Source organism: Lemur catta, chromosome 13 (genome assembly GCF_020740605.2).
Source record: "Lemur catta isolate mLemCat1 chromosome 13, mLemCat1.pri, whole genome shotgun sequence".
NCBI classification, from domain to species: Eukaryota; Metazoa; Chordata; class Mammalia; order Primates; family Lemuridae; genus Lemur; species Lemur catta.
In genome coordinates this window covers 26510121-26536622 of record NC_059140.1, presented here as the reverse complement: position 1 = coordinate 26536622, position 26502 = coordinate 26510121, and the positions used below count along the sequence as shown (strand labels likewise).

Below are 26502 nucleotides of genomic sequence, written 5' to 3'. Positions count from 1 at the left end.
TCCTTAGAAGCAACTTGTAACAAATCACAGACCTGGAGGCTCTAATACTAGTCCAGTGGTAGTAGTAATATTACAAATAGCACGTGATCTGCAGAAATGTAACTATTAAAATAGTTCTAAAAATACAGATTAAGTGGTAATTGCTTCTGCTTAGGAGTTTTAAAAAATTGTAGTTGGAGAACAGGAAGCTTAGGCATTTTAAGGTGACTTTTGTCTTTCAGGTGACAATTTAACTTGAACTCACAGTGAGGTTTTCTGGGTTTTAAGAAGAATGCTGTTTCGTGATCCACGGGCCATTTTGCTTTTAGCAGCCACAAACTTCTTGGCCTCTTAGAGGACTAGAAGATTGAAACTGCTGGAAAGACACTGCCTTCAGCATCTTTTCAGTAGCAGAGAGGTGTGAAAACATAGTTCCAATTCTTCCTCCTCTTGCTTCAGCCTGCTGGCGCTTAATTAGGTGCTTATCCTAACACCTTAGAACATACTTTCTGAATATGGTTTAATTCGCAAGACATCAAATTTGCTTTTTCTCATAGTTTCTCCAACTTCTTAAAATTTCTCTGTAAATGAGGCCATGTAGGCAGCTTTCTTACTGTGAACCTCATCTTCCATTCAGAGCAGGAACAGCATCTGTTGCTTCCGTTATGGTTTGATATCTTTAATCAATAGGTCATCCTTTTTTTTTTTTTGCCATCTAATTTTATTCTGTATGTTTCTTCTTAAAGAGGGCAGATCTTCCCCCCTCTCTTCAGAATGGTTAAGATGTATTGACAACTAGAAAAACAATTTTTAAAAATGTTTTAAAACACAAATTATTTCCTTATTCTGCTTTTTTTACACTGAAAATACAAAATATATATGTTCTAATCAAGTTGCTCATATACAAAGGAAATGTTTGTTCTTTGGTACTGGTCTTATTTTTGATTGAGAAAATTTGAGGCCAGAATATCCTATCGTATAACTATGATTTATTTGCAAATAACTGAAAATAAAATGTATAGTTGCCATAATAAAAATGATTAATACTCAGAAATAGTTCTAAAATATGTGCAAGTGCTAATTTGTAAATATGAAGGAAGTTCTTAATTTGAAATTTACAGACTGGAAAATATTTGTGTAAGATTATTATATTGTATGGCATCCATATATGGAGTACTTCATATGTTGAGCTTACTAGGATTTTTGAGACTGACTTTAAAATATAAAAATAAAAAAGGCAGAGAGTTGGACTTTCTTACATTTATTACAAGTTTTACAAGGAGCTGGAGTCTCATTTATGTCACCATGGATTTATTTTAGAGGTTTGGACTTGCAAAAACTGCCAGAATTTGAATACCTTACACATTTTTTGAAAAGCAACTATAATATGTAATGTACTGACCTTTTAGTGCTCATTTTGATTGGTTAATCGTTATGCCTTTACCACTCAGACTATAAACAAAGGGGAAAAATGAATAAAGGTCAGAGAAGTTAAATGACATAATTTATGAAACTGTACTTTTCCTGTGAATAAAGATGATTAAAATTTATATACTTATCTTTTAAACATATATGTAAGAAATAGATATCCTTAAAACTTAATTCAAAATATAAACTACCAAACACTATTTTCTCAATTTTGTTTTGAATAAACTTTATTTATTTACCTTTTTCTAGATAGTCATATTTCTTCATTGAACATTTTTCAAATTATTTTTTAAAATGAATAGCATTGGGTTTGCATATAGTTGTAATAATACTAGATAATCCTCAAGATTTAATTTTTGTTTTCAACTTTGTTTCTCTGATTCTTAGCACATACTGGCTTAATAAAAAATACTTAACAAAATTGAAATCTCAAAGGTACATATAAATTATGAATAAGCATCCAAAGAAAGATAGAAATATTCATGCAATAAAATCTTAAAAATCTCTGGAATAGTCTTCCAGAATTATTGGCCCTTCCATCTTGCTCTGGATGGAATGGAAAAGAAAGTTCTCTCTGGCATAGGATTATTTTTTGGGCTCCAACTAAGAAAAATAAGATAACTGAAAAAAGCTGGATATTACAACAGGTGTGAGCAGTCAACTTATACTGTTCAGGAGCGCTCAGAGTAGAAACTGTTTAGAAAAGGTCCTTTTTTCTTGAAATTACACAGTAATGCAGAAAATGACATTGCAAAAAAGGAAAAATACATAGGCAGGAGCCTAGAAAGAAAGCATAGTCAGGAGCATTGTTATTAATAACAGAAGCTCAAGTGACAATGAGAGGTAGAGTGTAGAAACCATCAACACTCTTGAGAGTTGAGAATGGGGAAAGTAGATATTGAATGGCCAATGGATCAAAATAGTCACCCATATGTCAAAATTATATGGATTCTAAAGAGTGATTTAGGCATAGACATAGAGGATCTCCACTGTATGCTTGAATCCCATGTGAATTTAGTGTTTAGGAAGAGAGGCAAACTGCTACATTTACCAATGTAGCTGCTGACGGGGGCATGAGGAGCAGGATAAAAATCTGTAGAGACCACTACTCTGGGTCATGTAAGTATTTTAAAAAGAAAAACAATGTAAGAGCAGAAGAGGAAAGTGGGAATTATACGGTATGCGGTGGTAGGCAGCTTCTTATCTCACCTCCCAGTATCTTGTATAATCCCCTCCTCTTGAGTGTGGGCTGAACCTGATGCTTTGCTGCTAAAAAATAGAATTCAGCAAACGTAATGCAATGTTACTTCTGTGATTAGGTCACAAAAACTGACTTGCATGTTGCTGTTCCCTCCCCCTTGCTGGCATTCTCTCCTGCCCTCTCCCTTGCTTGCTGTGAGACGAGCTGCCATGTTGTGAGACGCTCTGTGGAGAGGCCCATGTGGCAGAGAACCAAGGGAGTCTCCAGTCCCATAACTGGCAAGAAACTAAATTCTGCCAACAACCATGTGAGTGAACTTGGAAAGAAATCTTTCCTTATTGAGTCTTGAGATGACTGCAGCCTTCTCAGAGAGGTTTAGAGGAAACTGCTAAGCCACACCAGAATTCCCATCCAGCAAACACTGTGAGGTAAAAAATGTGTGCTGTTTTAAAATGCTAAATTTGGGGGCAGTATGTTACTCAGAAATAGATAAACTAATAAAGATGGTTTGACAATGAGATAATAAATGATAGAAAAGAATTAGGAGACGATTTTAATAGCCCAAGAAAGAAGTGTGACTGATCTGAATTAGGATGGTAACAGTGTGAATGATGTAAAAGATAGGTGTGATATTAATAGATTCTAGAATGTAGGACTCTACGGGACCTACCAATGTGTGTGTGTGTTGGGGGGAGAACAGAGAGAGAAAGGGAGAGAGAAGAGTTAATTGACCTCAATATTTTGAGTTCAGGTCAGTAGGAAAACCATTAGCAGAATTTTATCATTTGAGAATTAATTTAAAAATCACTTTGAGGATCTATGACATATAAGACATTACGTATACTAGACGCTTAAAGATAAACCATCAAAGTGGTCATGCCCTCAAAATGATAAAAGTACAAAGTAGAACAAAGTGAATTTTTTTTAAATGGAGAAATTCATCTAATCTACAGGACATGAGGAAATGAATAGGTAAGTTGGACTTTGGGTAGTAAAGTTTAGGGATCCGCATAAGAAAGGTAGCAAAAAATTCATCAGATATATACACAGAGAAATGGATAATTTAGTTTCACTAAATTGTTAACCTAAAATCAGCATCTTATTTTGTAGGGAATTCACAAGACAATTAATTGATGTCTTAACCATAGGACAAATTATTAAAGTTTGTTGAAGGAATGAATGAGATGATTAATTTTATTTTTAAATAAGGAAGTGATTTAGAAAAGGTGCCATCAGCAAGATTTATCTAGATCCAGCCCAGCAAACAACTCCCCATGGGCCAAATCTGGTCTACAGCTTATTTGCATAAAAAAAGTTTTATTGGAACACAGTTGTGCTCATTCATTATGTATTGTGTATGGTTTTGACAGATACTGAATGAACTGCAAAGCCAAAAATATTTAGTTTCTGTCCCTTTACAGAAAAAGTTTGTCAAACCCCTGGTCTACATCGTAAAATGGATTTGAGTATAGAGAAAGGAAAAACCAATGAAAACATATATGGGTTGTTACAGCATTATCTGTCCAGTAGGCTGTACTAACAATAGAAATGTAAAGAAATCTGTATGCTGTGTGTGTGCACGTTGTATGTATGTGCACACATGAGCATGTGTGTGTTTGTATATGGGACAGCAGCTGATTAAATGCTGGGTACAGTATAGAATATGAGTCAGTGATGGTGCCTACATAGTTCTGAATTGACAATTTCCTCTATTAATATTAATATCTAAGTGCAATGTTGGAGAGAGAAGTTTTTCCACTCAACCCTTATGTCGAGTGGTTTAATCAGCTGGTCATTTTTTTCTAATGCTTAGATAGGATCAGCTACACATAGGGAATGGCAATATTGATTGAGAAAGAATTATAATTGAAGGAAGGAACAATTGCATATTTCTAGGAAAACCTGAGCTAAAAATTGATACGGCATTGAACACTTGGAAGGAGGAGAAAAGACTTAGGAGGTGAAAGCAGCATTAAAAGGAGGTTAGTTTAAACCAAAAGTAAATATCAGTTTTCATGCTGCCTCTGATATATATTACAAAGGATACTGATACGTAATTTTGAAAATTAAAATATTAGCTTTTAAAGAATAAAATGAAGTTATATAGGGTAAAAAATGATTTTTTAAATAACCATATTTTCTTTGTTTAAATTTACTACTAATAGAGCTAAATAAGGGTTTCCTTAATAGAATTCAAGAACCAGAAACATACATAATGGTGCTCATGGTGCAGTGGATTAAAGATTAGTATTCTTGGATCAGCAGAGCAGAACTAAGCATCCAAACACCAGCCATAGGCCTGGAATAACAGATGTATCTAAGTAGGTTTCAACCATCTAAGGACATATGCTTGGTAGAGGGAAATGGGCAAAATGTTAAGTAAACAGGGATAAAAGCACTGTGATGGATGTTTAAAATTGAAATGTATAAAGGTTATATTTAATCACAAAAGATTTTCAGTATTGCCTAAAATTTTATAATGAGAAAGAATGAATTATTTATATAAAACAGCTATTTTTTTATTTATGTTTCTTTTAGTTTTTATTATTTCAAAATATCATAGGGGTTCAAATGTTTTGGTTACATGGATTGCTTTTGTTATGCTTGAGTCAGGGTTATAAGTGTGCCTGTCACCTGGATAGTGTTCATGGTACCTGTTAGGTAGGTTTTTGCCTATCTCTTCCTGCACCCCACCCCCTGCTTGATTTCCACTGAGTTTTACTTCCCTGTGTGTACATGTGTGCTCATTGATTAGTTCTAATTTAATAGCAAGTATATACAGTGTTTGTTTTTCCATGCTTTAGATACTTCATTAGGACAATGGTCTCCAGTTCCATCCAAATTGTTACAAAAGGCCTTAATTCATCCTTCTTCATAGCTGAGTAGTATTCCATAGCATAAATATGCCACATTTCATTAATCCACTCGTGAATTGATGGGTACTTGGGTTGATTCCACATATTTGCAATTGTGAATTGTGCTGCAATAAACATTCAAGTGAATGCATCTTTTTCATAATATGACTTATTTTATTTTGGGTAAATACCCAGTAGTGGGATTGCTGGATCAAATGATAGGTCTAATTTTAGTTCTTTGAGGAATCTCCGTACTGTTTTTCTTAGAGGTTATACTAATATGCAATCCCACCAACAGTGTATAAGTGTAGCTTTTTTCTCTGTATCCATGCCAGCACCTATTGTTTTTGGATTTTTAATAAAAGCCATTCTAACTGAAGTAAGGTGACATCTCATGGTCATTTTAATTTGCATTTCCCTGATGATTAGAGACATTGAGCATTTTTTCATATGTTTGTTGGCCATTTGTCTTTATTCTCTTGAAAATCTTCTGTTCATGTCTTTTGCCCACTTTTAATGGAGTTGGGTGATATTTTTTCTTGCCAACTTGCTTGATTTCTTTGTAGATTCTGGTTGTAAGCCCTTTATTGGATGTATAGCTTGTGAATATTTTCTCCCATTCAGCAGTTGTCTATTTGCTCTGTTGAATATTCCTTTAGCTGTGCAGGTTTTTAATTTAATCAAGTCCCATTTATTTTTGTTGTTGCTGTGATTGCTAATGGGGTCCTTTTCGTAAATTCTTTGCCTAGGCCAATGTCTAGAAGAGTTTATCCAACATTTCCTTCAAACACTTTTATGGTTTGATGCCTTAAATTTAATTTTTTATACAACCTGAATTAATTTTTGTGACTGGTGAGAGATATTGATTCTGTTTCATTATTCTATATGTGGCTATCCAATTCTCCCAGCATCATTTATTGACTAGGGCTTCTTTTACCCAGTGTATATTGTGGTCTGCTTTGTTTAAGACCAGTTGGCTGTAGATGGATGGTTTTACATCTGGGTTCTCTCTTCTATTGCATTGGTCTCTTTTTGTGCCAATACCATGCTGTTTGGGTTACTATAGCCTTGTAGTGTAGTTTGAAATCTCATAATGTGATGCCTCCAGATTTGTTATTTTTGCTTAAGATTGCTTTGGCTATTTCAGCTCTTTTCTGGTTCCAAGCATAGAATTATTTTTTCTAGATCTGTGAAATATAACATTGGTATTTTGATGGGGATTGCATCGGATCTGTAAATTACTTTGGGTAGTATTGACATTTTAACAATTTTGATACTACTGATCCATGACCATGATATGTTTTTCCATTTGTTTATGTCATCTGCAATTTCTTTCCTTTAAACTTTTGTTTCTTTTGTTTGTTTCTTTCCTTTCTTTCCTTTGAATTTCTGTTTCATAGTTCTCTTTGTAGAGATCTTTCACCTCCTTGGTTAAGTATTAATATATTTTTTCTTTGTGGCTATTGTGAATGATATTGAGTCTTTGATTTGACTCTTAGCTTGACTGTTACTGGTGTATAAGAATGCTACTGTTTTGTGTTTGTTGATTTTGTATCCTGAAACTTTGCTGAATTTATTAACATTTGTCAATTCCAGGAGTCTCTTGGTGTAGTAGTTGGGGTTTTTGAGATATAAGATCATATCATCAGCAAAGAGGGGGATAGTTTGACCTCCTCTTCCTGATTTGGATACCCTTTATTTCCTTCTCTTACCTGGCTGGCTAGAACTTCCAGCACTATGATGAATAGAAGTGACGAACGTGGGCACTCTTGTCTTGTTCCAGTTCTTAGTGGAAATCCTTTCAACTTTTCCCCACTCCGTAGGATGTTGGCTGTAGGTTTTGTCCTATATGGCTTTTATAATTTTGATATGTGTTCCTTCAATGCCTAGTTTGTCAAGAGTTTTTATAATATTATGAAAGGGGACTGGATTTTGTGGAATGCTTTTTCTGCATCTGTTGAGATGATCATATGGTCTTTGTTTTTGCTTCTGTGGTGAATCACATTTACTGATTTACATATGTTGAACTATCCTTGCATCCCTGGAATGAAGCCCACTTGGTCATGGTGGATTCGTTTCTTGACGTGCTGTTGAATTCAGTTTGCTAGTGCTTTATTGGGAATTTTTGCCTCTATATTCATAAGGGATATTGGTCTCTAGTTTTCTTTTTTTGTGGTATCCTTGCCTGGCTTTGGTGTCAAGGTGAGACTGGCTTCATAGAATGAGCTAGGGAGGACTCCCTCCTTCTCAATGTTATGGAATAATTTCTGCAGTATGGTTACCATCTCTTCTTTGTAGGTCTGATAAAAATTTGGCTGTGAAATCCATCTGGTTTGGATTGTTGTTGTTGTTGTTGTTGTTGTTGTTGTTGGAGGCTTTTTTATTGTTTTAATCTCATTGCTCATTATAAGTCTGTTCAGGAATTCTATTTCTACCTGATTGAGTCTTGTGAGGTTGTGTGTTTCCAGAAATCTATGTTTTCTAGTTTATGTGTGTAGAGAGTTTCATAGTATTGACAGATGATATTTTGTATTTCTGTGATATCAGTTGTCATATCTCCCTTTTCATATCTGATTGAGCTTATTTGGGTCATTTCTCTTCTATTCCTGATTAATCGGGCATGAGGTCAATCAAGTTTATCTTTTCAAAGAACCTTTTGAACTTTTGTTTCATTGATCCTTTGTATTGCTTTTTGTTTTGTTTTATTTTCTATTTTATTTAGTTCTTCTCTTACCTTAGTTATTTCTTTTCTTCTGACTTTGGATTTGATTTGTTCATTTTCTAGTTTCTTGAGACTTGTCATTAGATTGATTTGTGATCTTTCTATCATTTCAATGTAGGCATTTAAGGCTGTGAATTTTCCCCTTAGGACTCCTTTTGCTGAATCTCATAGATTTTGATAACTTGTGTATCCTTTGTTGTTCAGTTTGAGGAATCTTTTGGTTTCCATCATAATTTTATTATCAACCCAATAAGCATTCAGCAGCAGATTATTTAATTTCTATGACTTTGTGTAGAATTGATTGTTTCTCTTGGAGTTGACCTCTGGTTTTATTCTGCTGTGGTCTGAGAAGACATATGATGTAATTTCTATTTTTTTTTAATATGTTCAGACATGTTTTGTGGCCTAAGATATGATCAATCATGGAGAATGTTCCATACATCAATGAAAAGAATGTATATTCAGTAGTTTTGGGTAAAATGTTCTGTAAATGTCTGTTAGGCCCATTTTTTTCTAGAGTCCCATTTAAGTCCGGTTTCTTTATTTTCTGCTTGATTGATCTGTTCAGTTCTGTCAGTGCAGTCTTAAAGTCCCCGGCAATTACAATGCTGCTGTTTATCTCTTAGAGCTATAAGACACATTTGGGAAATTTCACCCTCCTCATTTTTTTGGATGAGATTCTTATTAGTCTCAGCAAGATGAAATGATTTCTTTAAGGTCACACATTTAAGTAGTTAATAGGAGAATGTGGCCTAGAATTTTAGTCAAATACCCACCCAGCCCTCCCCCAGACTACTAAGGTCTCAAATTTTATCCATTTTTCTCAAATTATTTCTAGAATATTTAACAAAATATTACCAAAATATTTAACAAAATATTCCCTTAACTTGGCATTTCTTTGTCCATAATTTTATAGTTTATGTAAAGAAAAGTAGATTAGGGGATTTTATTGTAAAGGTGAAAATCAGAATGACATTTGTGAAGCTATAATGCTTGTTACCATCTGGCATACACAAGGGTGTCATACTAAATGGTATCTGAATGAGCTCCTTTTGGAAGTAAATCTTTAATAGATTAGGAAACTTTAGGGGAATCTCTCCTTTTTAATAGAATATTTGAGAATGAATCCTGCACATCTGGCCAAGGAAGGAAATCTAGATTAGTTGCCAAAACCAGCTTTTAAATGAATTTGAAATCCTTCAGTTTTTTCAAAGAGGCAATGAAAATTTTGATGAATTAAATAAAAACCTTTATAAGGAGGGAGCTCTTACATTAGCAGTGTATCATGATTAAAGTTTGCTTCCTCCCTCCCTCCCTCCTTTTTATCCTTCTTTTTTTTTCTTCTTTTTATTTCAGTGACATTAGTCTCATGGTGATAAATGGTTAAAACACAATGATTACAACACATGCAGTTGAGTGACATAAAGTTTGTAGTCCTGTTAGAAATACATCCAAGCATTGGGATAATAAAAAGAAATGGCAAGGAAAAAAATCTAAGATAATAATGGAAACTGCTAATTCCCATAGTCCATGTTGAAAATACATGATCTTTCTGTTAGTGGAGACATCTGAGATGCTAGTATTGTCCGTTCTATTCCTTATGACTGAGCCATGTGAGGCAAAATAGAGCAGATGAGTTTGGGGAAGAAAAACCACTACCTTGGCAAGGCATATAAAAAGTAACACCATCTACATCATTAACTAGGGGATACATGTAAAAATTAAAGTGCTCTTGGTAATATAGGCTAGCTTCACTTCTATAGAGTGTGGTTAATAGAAACCTGATTTACCAGATGATATGGAATTATCTAGAATTCATCTTTAATTAATCCACCCATGTTTTGGAATCTATTTACTTATTTCCTCAAGAAGAGTAGATGTCCAGTTTTGTTCTGTCTTTGATTTTGGAAATAGGTTACTGTGTTCTGTCATGTCAAGAAGATGATATAGGATAACTAGACAATTGACAGGCATTTTCTCTGCAGTAAATTACTTATACCTTTACTTGCCATGATAACCACGACAGGCAATCCAAGCCACAAATAAGTGTATATTTGAGGAAAATGTATGTTAAAATATATATATTAAGAAAACAAAATTATGTTAATATGTATTACCCTGGTGTATATTTAAACATTCCTCATGCATATAAACACCCAGTTAAAGAGAATGCAGGCTTTTGGCGTGTTAAATAAAAATGACTCCTTGATGGTATACTGCCAAAGAATAATATAAATGTAACCTGCATGTAAAAAGGCAAAATAGTGAAATTACTTCATATCTGATTGTTGTTTCTTAGGCTATCCTTTAGTTTTAATCAGATACTAGCCTGGATTAGCTACAAATTTGTATTTGTGATGGTTTCTGTGCCATTATATTTGTGCGTCAATATATGTATATGTGATTTGTGGGTGTTTGTGCGTGTGCAGATGAATATGAAATAATGATTTAGAAAATAAATTAGCTCAGAAGTGTGAAAGCGTCATCAAGAAAATCTCACCTTTTTTTTTAATTTTGGGAAGTATAATTGTTATGCATCGTGTCCTGCATAATAAAATATTTTATGGCTCACACCTGTAATCCTAGCACTCTGGGAGGCCGTGGCGGGTGGATAGCTCAAGGTCAGGAGTTTGGGACCAGCCTGAGCAAGAGTGAGACCCCGTCTCTACTGAAAATAGAAAGAAACTATCTGACCAACTAAAAATATATATAGAAAAAAATTAGCGGGGCATGGTGGCGCATGCCTGTAGTCCTAGCTACTTGGGAGGCTGAGGCAGGAGGATCGCTTAAGCCCAGGAGTTTGAGGTTGCTGTGAGCTGGGCTGAGGCCACAGCACTCATTCTAGCCTGGGCAACAGAGCGAGACTCTATATCAAAAAAAAAAAAAAAGAAAAAAAAATGTTTTATACTTAAGAAGTTAGCTTTACTATCTACTTACTTCATTAAACATCTTATAGATACTTAATTTGTATATAATCTCTGTTTCTTTTCTCCCCTTCTTCTCCCATTCCCATGCTACTCAAAAAGTGCTCTTGTTTCTTCCCCTACTCCTGTCATTGATCTTATGTACCTTTCTGGCAAATTTAGCACGGATGTTTTGATAGAATGCTCTGACATTAACTCTGGAGTTGTCTTGTAAAAGAGGTTGTTTGCTTTTTCGTCAGTTCTTCTCAGATCTTTGGAGTGTTTTCATATAGATGCTTCACAAGAGCCATTTGAGAGTTGAAAACATTTGGTGCGTACATCTCCATTTTTGGTCCCACAGTTTTTCTGAGTTTTATTTGAGTTTGTTTGCTTTCTTATTTCCATTTTATTCCTATACTTACTAGCTTTTAGTTTTAACTCTCCTGGGAGGTCTAATTTAGAGTTTGGACTAAGATACAAATTCATAATAAACTTACCCAGTCAATCTTGGTGTGATGGCTCAGAAGATGGAACTGGTCATAGTTTGAGATAAGGATCAGGCATGGTAGTAGGGAGACATACAGGATTTTCTTATGGGAACAAGAACAAATAACTTCTGTGCAGTATTCGAGCCCAGAGAGTGATAAGCCTTTTCTAACTTCAGTATTCTATTTACACAATCACAAGACTTTTATAAATTGCCAGACTGCATTGCATAAACCAAATACCAACAGAGCAGTGACCTTTCAAATTACTGGCACAACAGAAGCTGAGATCAGAAAGCTCAAACTTAAAGCAAACAATTACAAGAAATCCTACAGAAATGACTTCTGTGTCTGGTCAACTTTACATAACATGACATATTATGAAGTGTTTTGGCCTTTTAGGTAGAATGGTCTATAAAGGTTTAACTGCTTTTGAAAATATAAATCTGGAGATTTGTGGTATTTGGGTTTATGGATAAGATACTTTCTAAATTTGAAAGAAAGCGTGGGAAAGTTTAGAATAAGAAAGGTTTGTAAAAGATGATTGTAATATTGTTAGGGAGGTGAAACTGGCGTGGCGTGGGGTGGGTGCAGATGGGAGCAGAGTTGGAGGATTAGGGAAAGGGAAGTTATGTTGCAAACAAAGTAATGAGAGCGTGTTATACAAAGAGATTTCTTATGTCTCATTTTAAATATGTTATAGAGATAAATTTAAAATAGATCATGAGAGATTTTGAGTCAGATTTCCAATTTTAAATGTCATATGAGCTTCCGTCGTTTTCCTATTTCATATATGTTTCTTTATAGGTTTGATTTAAACTGTATGGAAGTGCAGATACCAATTACTTTATAACAAAATTAAATTCATATATGTATATATTTGCATATATATGCATAGAGAGGTTTTTCAGTCTGAAGATTTATTATTTAAAGGTGTTTTATCTATGGTGAAAAGCATAATTTTTTTCTATGTTTTGTTTTCTGGTTTGAAATTTTTCTGCCAATATTTTAATTTTCACCTTCCTATACTGATCAATAGTACAACATTGTAAAAGTGCGGATTTTACCATGTTTACATTTGAATAGATGACTAGAGGTATAGAGGTACATATATGGTGAGCAATACTTTCTAAACACATATTTACTTTTCATATATCTGTGTAAATGATTGTAAGAGGAAGGGGAAAATATTTTAGTGATGTATCATTATGTATAGTGTTTTAAAGTATATTCAACTGCTCTCATGTTTGGAGATTTTTGAACATGATGAATGTTTCTCTTTTACAGCAAACATTTTGTATATGTGAGGCATCTGTAGCCAGCTTTTATTGCACATGTTTGAAAGGCTATTGTAAATATGAGATATTGCCAGACAGTTAGTAAAAAGCAAATTGAGTCTATTGAGAGATTAATTCACCAGCTGAAAGAAGTACATTTGCCTTAGAGTCATCAGATATTCTACCCACCAAACTCATCCTCCAAGATAGCATCCCTAATGAGCTTCCTAAACCAACTAAACATAAGCAGGAAGCATCACTCATCAAAACTGACTATTTTCAGCTAATCAGCTGACTGCACAAACTGCACGGCATTGAGAAAAGGAAGAACATTCTAAAAGGTTTTTTCTTTTTTTTCCTATTCTGTCCTCACTTTGTTGGTTTCTCAATTTTATGGATGCAGTGTCATGCACAGAACTCTGTAAATGAGCATACTGCTTTATAGTATATAAAGTGCTTTCCCATGCATTATTATTCAGTAGAATAAAATGAATTTTAATGGACTTAAGTGATTTGCCTAAAGGCACACAATTAATGTGTGGCTGAGACTCAAAATCATGTCTTTTCTCCTCTGTTCTAATTGTTCTATAAATATGGATGTATTGATTGACTTTCTCTCCTCCATGACAGAGAGAGTAGGTTCAAAATTTAAAACGCCATCATTTTTACATTTGGGCAGACTCAGATGACAGAATCAAGGCAGGATGGGGGATGTAGATAATCATTTTCCTGACCATTACTGAGCACTTACGATGTGCTAGCACTACACATAATGTAACCCCAGTAATACTCACAAAACCTTCCAAATAAATATTCTTATCCCATTTTACAGATGCAGAAAATGTAGGCCCAGAAAAGTAATGTTAAATTTGAGGTTTAAGTTTTGAAAAATTATTATATCTTATGTCTTATGAATGTATATGGAACAGCTACTCATATGTGTAGTAAAAAATGAAGAAAAATTTGTTATAGTGTGTGGCAGGAATGTATCTATTATAATATGATTGACTTTCACATGTCATCTATGGAAATTGGCTTCATTATCAATCTGTGGATTCATTTTATTTGTGTATGTTTCTTTAAATGTGCACACTTGGAAACCCTTTTTGTTTCATTAAATATCTGTTGAGGAGAGTTCCTCTTTGATAGAAGCCCATGTCTATTTTTCAAAAGGAGTTTAAGGGTAGGATGTGAAATAGCAGTTGCCCATGAGAGTGGAACCAACAGAACAAAGGAGAGTTATTTGCATCTTGTCTTCCAGAGACTGGAGGAGAGGAATGCAATGAGCTGAGCTGATCCCCTGTGAAAGAATAGGGGAGGAGATCATTACCTGATGACCCAAATCATGATAAATTTTAGCTTTAGGAAAAAAAATATGTTCTGCACAAATTAAGTTTTGAAAATGTTCCCATATTCCAGATTTATAATACAGTATTTTATTTTATACATATTCATTTAAAAAGGTAATTGGAATATCCTCTTTCTTTCCAGTTCATAGTAACTAGTATGGCAAACACAAATATATTTAGGAAGTATTTCTCGGTATGATTCTTTAATGTCAAATTTTTGCTTAAACAACTTCTTAGAAGTCTCCACGTGCTCCAGAATAAGATCATTTTAAATTATTTCTTATTAAAGATTTAAAAAGAAATTAATTAGTCAAGATCAAACAATTAAACCATTAGACTGTTCTTTTTCCTGATTTTCAGATTACTTAATTTTATTTTGTTGTAGATTCATGAATGGCATCTTTGAAATAAAACATATACTAATCACTTATTAAGAGCAAAGACTATGTCTTCTCTTTTGATATAGATGTTTATCCTTCAATATGCATGCTACATAGTATATGGTCAATTAATGTCATTGAATGAGTAAATGAAATAATCAGTTAGTCAATAGGTATGAACCCAAAGTTATTCTAGAATATCATGGCCTCTGATGATTTCAATAAAAGTGATAGCACTTTACTAAATTAGATATAGAGGTCATTGAAGACAGAGTAAGCTTAAATTATTTCCAAATTTCAAATAAGTAAACCAAAATATATGTACATATTGGGCCTGGCATGGTGATTCACACCTGTAATCCCAGCACTTTGGGAGGCCCAGGTGGGAGGATTGCTTGAGGCCAGGAATTCAAGATCAGTCTGGACAACACAGTGAGAACCCCACCTCTATAAAAAATTTTGAAAAATTAGCCAAGCATCAGAGTAGTCCTGTAGTCCCAGCTACTTGGAAGGCTGCAGCAGGAGGATCACTTGAACCCAGGAGTTTGAACTGATAGTGAGCTATGATCACTCCACTGCAGTCCAGCCTGGGCAACAGAGCAAGAGACCCTATGCCCGCCCCCCCCAAAACCTCAAACCCCCCAATTACATATATATTTTATAATTTATATAATTATATATATATATAAAAGTATGTATGTTTTTAACTTCTACAATGTGGCAAATACTCTAGTCATGATGGGGAGATGATATAAAGCAGATTAAATGCTGGTCTTCACTTTGAAAATCTTACCATTAATCAGAACGATGTGACATATGTTCAAGAAAGTTGATTAAGTGCCAGTGAATTCTACAGAGTTAAAAAGATCACAGACATATATGTAGGATGGAAAAAGAGATATTTCAGTGTGAACTTGAAAATTAGATATAATATGAGTTGACGAAGAGGCAGGATGTATTCTATGTGAGAGAAAAAAAGAATTGGAAGTGACTAGAATATAAAACATACATAGACAAATTACAGAGATAAAGTCACACAATTTTTGTGGGAAGAACAGATTGATGGCTCTGTGGCAGAAGTTGGGTACTGGGGAGCTGTGTTTAGACATAATTTAAAAACAAAACAATATATTATGTGGGACCTTGACTACCAGGCCAAATTTAAACTTTTATTTCTAGGCCTTATTTTCAAAAATATGTCAGTGGGTGTTGAGTGAAGGGGGAGGGATAATTTGCTTATGTACATTTGGAAAATGTGAGATGAATCTCAATTAGACAAGAAATCTTCCTGTAAAATTTCTCATTATCCTAAAGAGTTTGTGGAAATCAAAAAGGGGCCATGGTATGCATTTCCCAAACATTTCACCACTCTTTCTGGGCCCCATTTATTTGGACTGATTTTCTCCTCAAGATGTATGTTGGCAACCAGTGGTTTTGACAGTAGAGAGTCACAAATAGCCTTAAAGCTGATAAATGACATGTCTGAAGTACTGATTTTGGGAAACTAATATGGTGGGTAGTGGGTAGGAGAGACTCATGACCTCTGTAAGGAGGGAGCTGGGAAGACAATTTGTAATGATATATGAATAGGGGAGATGAATAGTTCTATTTTAAGACAGAAGGTGGTAGAGGTCATTTTTACTTTCAATTGCTACTTAGAGATGAACTAAAGACTACAACCAGGGCTGCAGATAAATATTTGAGTGTAATTTGTATAAAGGTGAGAGCTCAATCTGTTAGGATGAGTTCCCAGAAAGAGACTAAAAAGAACAGAGTATTTATACTATTCACTGAAACACTTACATTTATTTTGGGGGGAGTGGGTACCTGAGGAGAAAGATGAGCAAACTAAGACAAAATTAGGGTGGTTTAGTCCAAAAGAAATGAGAAATTGAATAAAGATTTAATTTTGAAAAGCCCATTGTTTCTGTCTATTAGAAATTCACTGGAAATTTTTGAAAATTAAGTTTTATTACAATGATAAGAGCGAAAATGAACTTTCATGGACTTGTGATAATTGAGAAGTAAGAAAATGAAAATTATATGGCAGAACCTCCAAGCCGAGGAGAGAGAAATATTGATGCTACTAGAGGGAGAAGAGATTAGGGACCTAAGGCTCATGGATCAAACGGGATCCAGGATGTATTTGGATCAGTTTATCATAAGAAATAGCAATTATATTTCTTTCTTGGAGACTTGAAAAACACTGAGAAGGACTGTACAGAGGCCGAGAAACTGAAAATGAATGAAAAAGTAAAATCTGATAGCTTGTTTTTATGTCTAGTGGGAATTTTGACCTCTTGTTCTGAGAAAATATGCTAGAGAATCAAAAGATACCAAATAGAATTACCAAGAAGTACATGTGGCCCAATCAGGGGTTAGAGAGTATATAAGTTTTCTTTTGCTATATAACAAATTACCACAAATTTAACAGCTCAAGACAACATCCATTTATTAGCTTATAGTCTGTAGATCAGAAGTTTGGAAGGGCTCAGAGTCTCACAAGGCTGAAATCAAGTTGTTAGCTAAGCTTGACTCCATTTGGGGGGTCTGAGAAAGAATCTACTTCCAGGCACATCTAGGTTGTTAAGAGAACTCAGCTGTAGAACTAGTAGTCCAGTTACAGGACTGCTCACACCTCCAAGGCCAGCAGAATGGTCCCCTGCATCCAGTCCCCCGAACCCCACTTCCTATGCTTTAAATGTTTCTAAATTCAGGTAATAGCCAGAGAAAACTTTCTGCTCTTAAAAAAAATCATGCAATGACATTTGTTCCAACAAAATAATCTCCCTTTTGGTAAACTCAAGATCTACTGATGAATGACATCAGTTACATTGCAGAATTTTTTTGCCATATAAGTTAGGGAGTGTGACTGACATCATTTTCACAGTCCCAGGGTTTAGAGTGGGAAGTCTTGGGGTCCATTTTACCATTCTGTTCAGCAGAGTTTAAATTAAAATATAGTATTGTATAGTTCTAGTACTTAAAAACTTGAGTTCATGTGCCTTAGATATTTCCTAAAATGTCACTGTAGTGATGGAGAAATGTACAAAATATAATAATTTTTAAAAGTTATATCCTATGTTATTTTTACCAGTCACTATAAATAAATGAATAATTCTCTGACAATATATTCAGTCTCCATCAACTGAAATCAATTTCTTATTTTTATTTACTTATTTTTTTACATGGGCTATCTTTCTGTTTGTATATTTGAGTTCAAATTCATTGGTTTGAGTCCTTGTGATTTATACATTGTTAATGTTGTTCAGGAGATTTCATCTGTGTTCTGGCCAAGATTCCAGTAAAATATTGGAAGAATTCTTAGAGAAGTAAAGGGTAAATAAAGTTGATATGGGAAAATGTTGGAAAAGAATGTTAGGGTCAAAAAGGAACAACACATCACCAGAGAAGTCTTTTATTGTACTTGTCAGATAACACTTTGAAAAATTGTAATGTAAGTTATGTAATTGGATAATCTATCAAATAATTCTTTCAATTAATGTGTTCTTGGTGTTTAAACAATATTGAATAGAATATATAATAAAGTAGAAAATGATCAAAATGTATTGACTTTTAATGTGCTGGCACACTAAATATTTGCAAAGTACTTACATATATTTTTCTCACAATATGAATAATGGTCCAGATATATTATTGTCCCTATTTTAGATATGAGGGAACTGAGTTATTCAGTAACTTACTCAATACCCCATATCTTATGGTTAGTATATGCCAGAATCAGGATTCACATCTAAGTATGCTGGACCTCAGAGTCCAAGCCCTTTATGATTATACTAAATAAATGATAAATGGGATTATTTCACAATAACAACTGATAAATGGTATTATATTTACCATTTGTTATTTACTACTTATATAATGGTATAAAATAATACCATTTATCCTTACTTTTCAGATTTGACTTTTTATGTAGTTTATTTCATATCTGTTTCTTCATTCCAATACACTCCCTTTCCAGGAAGTAGCATACATATCAGCATAGCATACATATCAGCATATTAAACACTGTTAGAAAAAAACTTTGTTTAATATAATAGTTTCTAAATTCACTTGACCTTGAAAGAAGGCTTCTTTTAAATTTGATACCACATATTGACTTTTTTTTTTGTAAAATGATTATAAACAAAATTAAGAATTTAAAAATTGTCAAGTTCTAGCATTTCTTTTGTTGTTAGGGAAACTAATTGCAGAATTTGTGAACTAAAGTTATTTTTATTTAATTTTAAAAATTTATGAATTTCAAAGTCCAGTTGCTTAGTCTAAGTGTTCTCTAAATGATAAACATATTTGTCTTACATGTATTGAGGCTATTCCACTCTATGTTCAATACATAATGCTGTTTTTGAGTTGTATATTTAGTTATTGTCTGCTAATTAACACTATTATTTGAAAAGTTACTAAAGGAACAACCCTAAATCTTTCCTAAAGCACCATGAGAATTTACATTTTCATTAAATGGGCAGAGGAAGCCCATTTTATTCATAATATAGCAATACCCTCTAGTACTCATGCTTGGTCATGTGTTCTCCAAACTACCTGAGAGGGGTAAATGTCACATACTGTCAAATACTTGGATTATTTTATTCAGTCTTAGCTTTAAGTGAAACATTCTATTATTTATACTATCACCCTTTTGAAAAGGAGTTCAGACATTTCCAATACTATTCAGAAATATTACCAACATTCCTGTGCTGTAGGAAAAAATGGCTTTTCCACCTATTTCACTCATAAAAGGAAATGAAATACTTGAGAGTAAATAAGAAGTTGTTAAATTTCTTAAATAATTTGTAGAAACAGAAGTAGTATCTAAGTCTTTTGTCCCATGGTTCAGTTTTGTACCATATGCATTGGACCATACATTTCATCCAAGAAAGTTTAAGTGAAGCCAGAAATGTGTATGTCTAAAATTCTAGATTCTTTTGACAGAATTCTTTTCTGGAAGAGTAGAAATCTTTTTTGATAAATTTTGGACTGCTGGTTTACAAAACAGCACAATGTTAACAGCCAATATACAACAAAGGGAGTTACGCTGTATTAGAGTTTGATTTATCATACTTAAGCATTGTTTATTCAGACACAAAGGATACTCTGGCTAAACTACTTATAAGCAAAGAAGGCCCAATTTTATTTGTTTCCAAAAGCATTATCATAGAGCTGATACACAAATTGTAGTTCTTTGTGGGTGTTAGACTTGGTTATTATTTATTATTATTTCACTTGTTTTTATTTTTCTTGAAGACTTGATTTGGTGTAAGGTATTTGTCCCAAAATAGTGGATCCACATAAGAAAATAATTCTAATTTCTAAATAAGTTTCTGAATAGAGTTGTTACATCATTTGGACTTGCTATTAATAGACAAATGCCTTTTGTTATCCACATTTAGTTGTTGCAAGGTCGGTCACCCAAACCTGACAAGTGGGAACTGCTTCAGCTGGGCAGCGGCGGGGGCATGGCAGAGCAAGTCAGCGGAGACTGTGACGATGAGGATGGCTGTGGAGGATCAGGAAGCGGAGAAGTAAAGAGGACGCTAAGAATCACAAACTGTAAGTGTATGATTCCAACACCACTTTTAAAGAATTGATTGCGAAGGATAATTACGAATAATTATTATTGTGAATGTAAAGATATAATGGCAATGAATTCAGAAGCAAGCAAGAGGAATTAGAAATGAAAATCTATTTTTAGTTATGTACTCTCGGGGGTTTCATTTATTTTTAACTAATGTTTTAAATGGAAGTTACAAGTTTCTGTGAACAACTAGTGAATGATCTCCAGTTCTGAGAGCCATGAAGGTTTAAAAGTTGGATAATTCCTAGGTTATAATGGATATTGCTGCATATTGATAAATAATATAAAATTAGGGTGGGTAAGTACTACTAAATGATCAAATTATGCGATTTTAGAAATATTATCATGCCATTCTGTGTTTTTAATTTACTATGTTTTGTCATAATCAAATTGTAAAGAATTGGTAAACATATGGCTAATTATGGTGAAAACTATTAATAATTGGGCTTGATGCTTTTGAATTTGTTCTTTCAAACAGTCTCACCAAACATTCACTTTATTTTGATTTGCATGGATTTGAAACTGTTTCTGGTATTCCTGGACCCGTCACTACCACAGAAAAATCGAGCTTCCAAATAGCATGTACACAAAAAGCTACCAAATGGATTTCTCTTCCTGGTATTCACATACAAGATGATGAATATTGGTTTTCCACTGTCCATTGTTATGTGTGCATTTGTTCATATGAGTAAGACAACCAACTGATTAACTGAGAAAGAATGTGAAAGTTAATGTACCCAGAGTAGCTGACTTTGAACTATTTATTTAGTTCTGATTATGCCAAAGGCAAGGCTAAAGCAATCTCCTGATGTGCAGCCCCACTTGGAGGTTGGTCTGATAGCCTCCCTATAAATCACTCAGGGCTGCTTTGGACCTGTTAAACATATCCTTGGGTGGGAGAAAAATTCATTTACTTTTCAGTTCTCTTGAAGTGAATTAAGAACACTACAAATGCTTTAAAATCAATTCTTCATTCCTTCTAATATCTAGTTTTATAAACCAAGTACAGTGGTTAAAAAAAAGGAAGCCAAAAGAGGTACAAAATTAAAAAGAGAGTTAACATAAAGAAATGTCTTCCTGTTAGACACAGTAATAAATTTTACTTAACATGGAAGATAAATGGATGTTAGTTAGTACACTTGAGCAGCAATTGAAAAAAGGGCCACAAAGTTCCTAGTGCAAATTAAATATATTCTACTCTTATAGAATGAGATAAGGATGTATGTATGTTTTTGTTATTGGTATTAATACAGTTTATCAGATTAGTTTGTCCCTTTTTTCTTTCTTTGGTTGTTTAGGTGAAAAAAAAAAAGGAAAATGAAAAAGAAAGGATAAAGAATTTTAACCAGAAAAAAATATTTTTCTTAAGAGCTAAAATGTCTTTTACTGTATTTGGGAATTATGATACTTATCTATTAGGGAAATATTTAATAACCTTTCATTTTTATCCTATATAGAGTATATATACTATAATTTCATTGCCATTTAAATATTAGCAAGATTTTAAAGCATAAAAACTATCAAGGAAAAAGGCATAGATTGACATTTCATCTATAAAGTGTGTGCATGTGTATGTGTAGAATTGGTGCTTTTATAGGGATTTTTCACTTTCTGAAGTTATTTGTGAGCTCAAAAACTTATTATATATTAATAGATAACTCCTTTTGGTTTGTTTCACAAGAAGTTGAGACAGTGAAGGACATTCAACTACTAATAGTTTTTCCACAAAACTATACTTGTCCAAGAATAGTTGGACAAGAAGAAGGTGGCAAGAATAAGTTTTTTACTTCAAAACCTTGGTTTCAATTACTGCTGAAATGGACCAGCTATGGTACAAGTAACTCCCCATCAGAATTGGGAGATTTCAGGTAGAGATTATTTTCAACAACTCCAGGCAACCATTAAAAAAAAATCCACCTCTACTATAAGTGGATTGTGTATTATGTTTCTAAGAGTTTATAGCTATTGCCTTTCAATTTTTAATAAGTGGTTAGGAAATTACTGTGGATAGCAGACTGAAATAAAGACGAACAAGGAAAGTACCAAAGTATAGGTCACATTTCTATTTTTGTAAAGCACTAAAATATTTTGCCTCTTTCTGTCCAATTTGATATATTGGTGAACAAATTAAGATATAGTTTTAGATGGTCTTAATGACTTAAAAATATTGTGCTCTAAAAAGTTTAACAGGTGTCATTTGTGTTAAAAATTTGAAATTCACCATTATCACCATTATTCCTTATATTTGTGTTTATAAAATACAACATAAGTAGACAGTTTATTTGTTACCGCAAAAACCCTGAGTAAAAATAAAGTTATATATATATTTATGGCTATATATATTTACAGCTATATATAGTTATAAGGAGTAGTACTAATATTGTATCTTAAATTTCATGATTCTTCCCTATTTATGCAAATGTACAAAATTGATAAATATTTTGCTAATTATTACTTGAACTGATTTTCTGTGTTGGTTCATATTTATTTCAGGCAACAAAGAGAGGTCTAAATACTTCAATCTACCAAGTTTTACCACCTAAATATTTATGTACATTTTAGGTATCATTCTGTTTTCATCACCAATGCTATCAAATTGTATAGGAATTTTTTAGCTTTTTAAACAATCTCTATTTGTAATCCTACCTATAGACTATCATAAAATGTTAACTAATATGTCTCTTTTAGAAAGAAGCCATCTATACTACCTAGTTTTCACTCTTATGAAACTGAAAATATTTTCCTATTTTAGAGAATGTTTTAAAAATTCCAATATTATGGAAATTTTTCTATATTTTAATTATATTTATTTGGCTCATTTACATAGATATGGATGTTTCACTAGTAACCTGGAATTGCAGGACTGGAATGGCTTCAAACCTTCATTTTTTTCCCCCACCCCACCTGACACTTGGCCATCCTTTGACATTAGCTAACTGACGAAGGTTCTAAACACCAGTGGAAAAAACAAGTTCTCTTCTTTTGACTATGCAGAATAGATCTAATATCACTAAAACCAATACCTCTTCAACTATTTGACTGCTTTTCTAATGTCTCTAAATCCTGATGACTTCCAATATTGAAAAACAAGCCAGAGTGTAACTGAGTACAGGCTGTAGCAAAACTATTCCATGTGTAATTTAAAAAATCTGTGGCAGCATTGCTTACAATTCTTATGTGATATTATGATTTAAATTGTAATAACTCTGCTTTAAAAAAATAAATACATAACCTGTGATCAAATTCATTTTAATGAGGTGGTTCACAGTAATAATCTCAGGCAAAACGGATTTGATCACAACTATATTCAGATACCAGACATTCACAAAAGTAGGATGATTTTAAATCTTCAAATTCAAATTTAATGGGCTTCTGCTCATCATCCAAAATTCTAAATATTTGAGGGACCCAGAACTCAGTTCTCAAACCTTTTATCATCTCTACCCACAACTAGCCCTTTTTCCCTGCAAACTTCTTACTGAGTCATAATAACAATAGTCATAATAAGAGACATTGCCACTGAGCATTGTGGTTTGTAAAGCATTTCCCAGTGTGCTATCTCAGGAGGTAGCCTTCTTGGAACAGAAAGCATTCAACTTAAATAAGGTTAATTTAGAAATAATAGGATAATACATTAGAATATTAAGTTTCCAGATCTAGAAAGAATTTTTGGTTAATCTCCTATAGTCTAAAATAAATAGCACTATTGTTAATATTGTGCTTTCTCACTGAGTAACCTTATATCACCCTCTAACAAATGCATCTGCATCATGATACTAAAAATGACCTTCGAAGAGAATAGAGTATTCCACGTGCATAGTAAATGAAAATGACACTGTTAGCCACCGAAGAATAAAGGATGCTGATTTATTTAGTAATGCAGGATAACAGAGTGAGTGAAAATTCTTGGCTTCCTCATATTTATTTTCACAATAAATCACCTTCACTTCAAAAATCTAAGCTAGGCATGGTGGTTGGGGGGAGCTTAAAAGGATACTGCTTTATTTTTCTTTCCAGAACTACTAAAACAATGTATTTATTCATATTATAGAAATTATTTTATATAATTTTATATTGTCTAGTTGATGATTTTTCTCTCACTAATATAAATTCTGTCAAACAGATAATGCATAAGGTTTGGATACCATTAAAATAGTTCCAAATATGTAAACTGAGTATATACATTCTTTCTAAAATTAAAGTTTCACCAAATTTGATTAAAGTGTATTCAGCTTACTTTGCAAAGTGTTAAAAAATAGCCCATTAATAAATTTTTCCAAATACAATAAAAATATACTGAAAGTAAATAACTTAATAGCTTATAATGTGTTTATACATTTATACTAAAAATAAAATAAATATTTGCAACACATTGAAAGCAAAGTTGAGTAATGACTTATATTTTGATCTACACTTTACAAGGGGCTACTGTTAATGGATCAGATAAAATCCTACATGATAAAACCATGGAAAAATTCAGAGAAATACTTCCTGGTCCTGTTAAATGTTCAAAGTTGTAAATACTTTGGAATTACCATCTAGTGCAGTTTTTACAGTAATGATGAATATTATACTAAAGAGAAATGAAATATATGTCTAAGATAAATATGCTTTAATTAATATGTGATCACCATGAATATTCTGATTATACATTTCCATTTTGGTTTCTAAATAATTGATACTCATCCTGGCTGCTTGCTATTTTGTTAACAAGATTGTGTAATGAAATATGGATACCTAATGAATCATATAAAATCATCTTTCATTCTCTTGAAAAGTTATACATCACATTCATGAATTTAAATAATAGAACTGAAATAAAGGGTTCTTGAATGCCTAAGTGATGATTTTCATTGCATTGGCTTAGACTGATGTTAACTCACTGAGGTGAAGAGGGAAGATTTATTAAAGCTTAAAGGAGCCTCCTAGCTTGCATTACAGGTCACTCAGCTATTCTGCAATATCTCATAACTAAATCTGTCCCACACCAGAGGACATAAAGAAATGATGTATTTTTTTTTTTTGAACAGCACAATGTTAAAAGTAACTATATGATCAATAAAATTAAAGCCAATATCATCAGATAAAATTTATCATGACTTCACCAAGGTCATGTAGCTGTCAATAAAATCAGAAACAATCCTATGTTCTTATCCAGGTTTATTTTTTATATATTCTGTTTTAAAGACAAATTGTAATATTCTCCCTCAATCAGGATTTAATTGATAAAGTGCATCATGTAGAAACAAGTTAGGTATATCTTTGCCTCTTTAATGACTTCTATACTTCTGTGTGGAAAGAATAATTTTTATATAGATTATTGACCAGAAAATTAAGTATTCACTACATATAAATAATTGAGAGAACTGACAGAGTATTTGATCTCGTCCCAGAGCTTCTCAAACTTTCTTAAAAACACAAATTACTTGGAGCTCTTGTTAAAAACTAGAGCTTGATACAGGAGGTCTAAGATGGGGTATTTCTTATGCACTCCCAGATGATGCTAATCCAAGGACCACATTATGAAGAACAAAAATTTACACCCTTGTTTATTACAATCCTTCTTTATTTGTATTGCTAAAATCTCTCTGTCAAAACAACATGAACTTTTATAAACAACTATCTATATTTATATATTGGCATTACAAGAAAGCAACATAAGAATGAGGACATTAGGAATTATAACAATTAGGCTGGTAATGGTGTCTTACCCTAAATGAATTTTGGTGTTAATCTCAGTATGATTGTTTTTAGCCTCGGATTTACTTCCTAACACTGAAGGGGAACCACTTTTGTCTTTTCTCAGGGTCTGAAGCCTTCAGGTTACACTTGTTTTAAGATTACTTCCATTTTGAAATGGTACTTTTAGTGTCTCAACAGAAATGTTTCATGTTTATTAACTCCTTCAGTTTGTTAAGATATTAAAAAATATGCACAGTTCCTTCTATCACATTAAATGCCAACAGAGATAAATCAAAGTTTTATATGACTCAGAGAGAGGAGAGAGATTACCCACATGGGAATTCAGAAAATACTTCATAGAGGAGACAGAGAATGGGCCACCTGGGGGAAAACTCCCAAATATTTAACTGCAAAATTTTGAGAAAGTGATATCCGAGAGGATGGACTTATGATTTGGTTTCAGCAACTGACAATCGGGAGGAGAAGGTATCCTGGGAAGAGCAAACGTCATGAACAAAGCAAAGGGTCTGTTTAAACAGGAACAGAATTATTAAAATTACTCGAAAAAATACTGGAGGGCTAAAAATATGGATTAAAATGTCATAGTGGATCTCGAATGCAAGATACAAGACTAAATTTGTATGTAAT

At 33.1% G+C, this 26502-nt stretch overlaps 1 protein-coding gene across 1 annotated transcript in view; it reads left to right on the top strand.

Annotated features, from left to right (window-relative positions):
- Nucleotides 1-26502, top strand: part of GPC5 (glypican 5) — a 1297628-nt gene that overhangs the window by 650554 nt on the left and 620572 nt on the right. The window contains exon 7 of the mRNA XM_045567085.1: nucleotides 19988-20147. Within this exon, the coding sequence (XP_045423041.1) occupies nucleotides 19988-20147 (160 nt within the window). The remainder of the gene's footprint in view (nucleotides 1-19987; nucleotides 20148-26502) is intronic.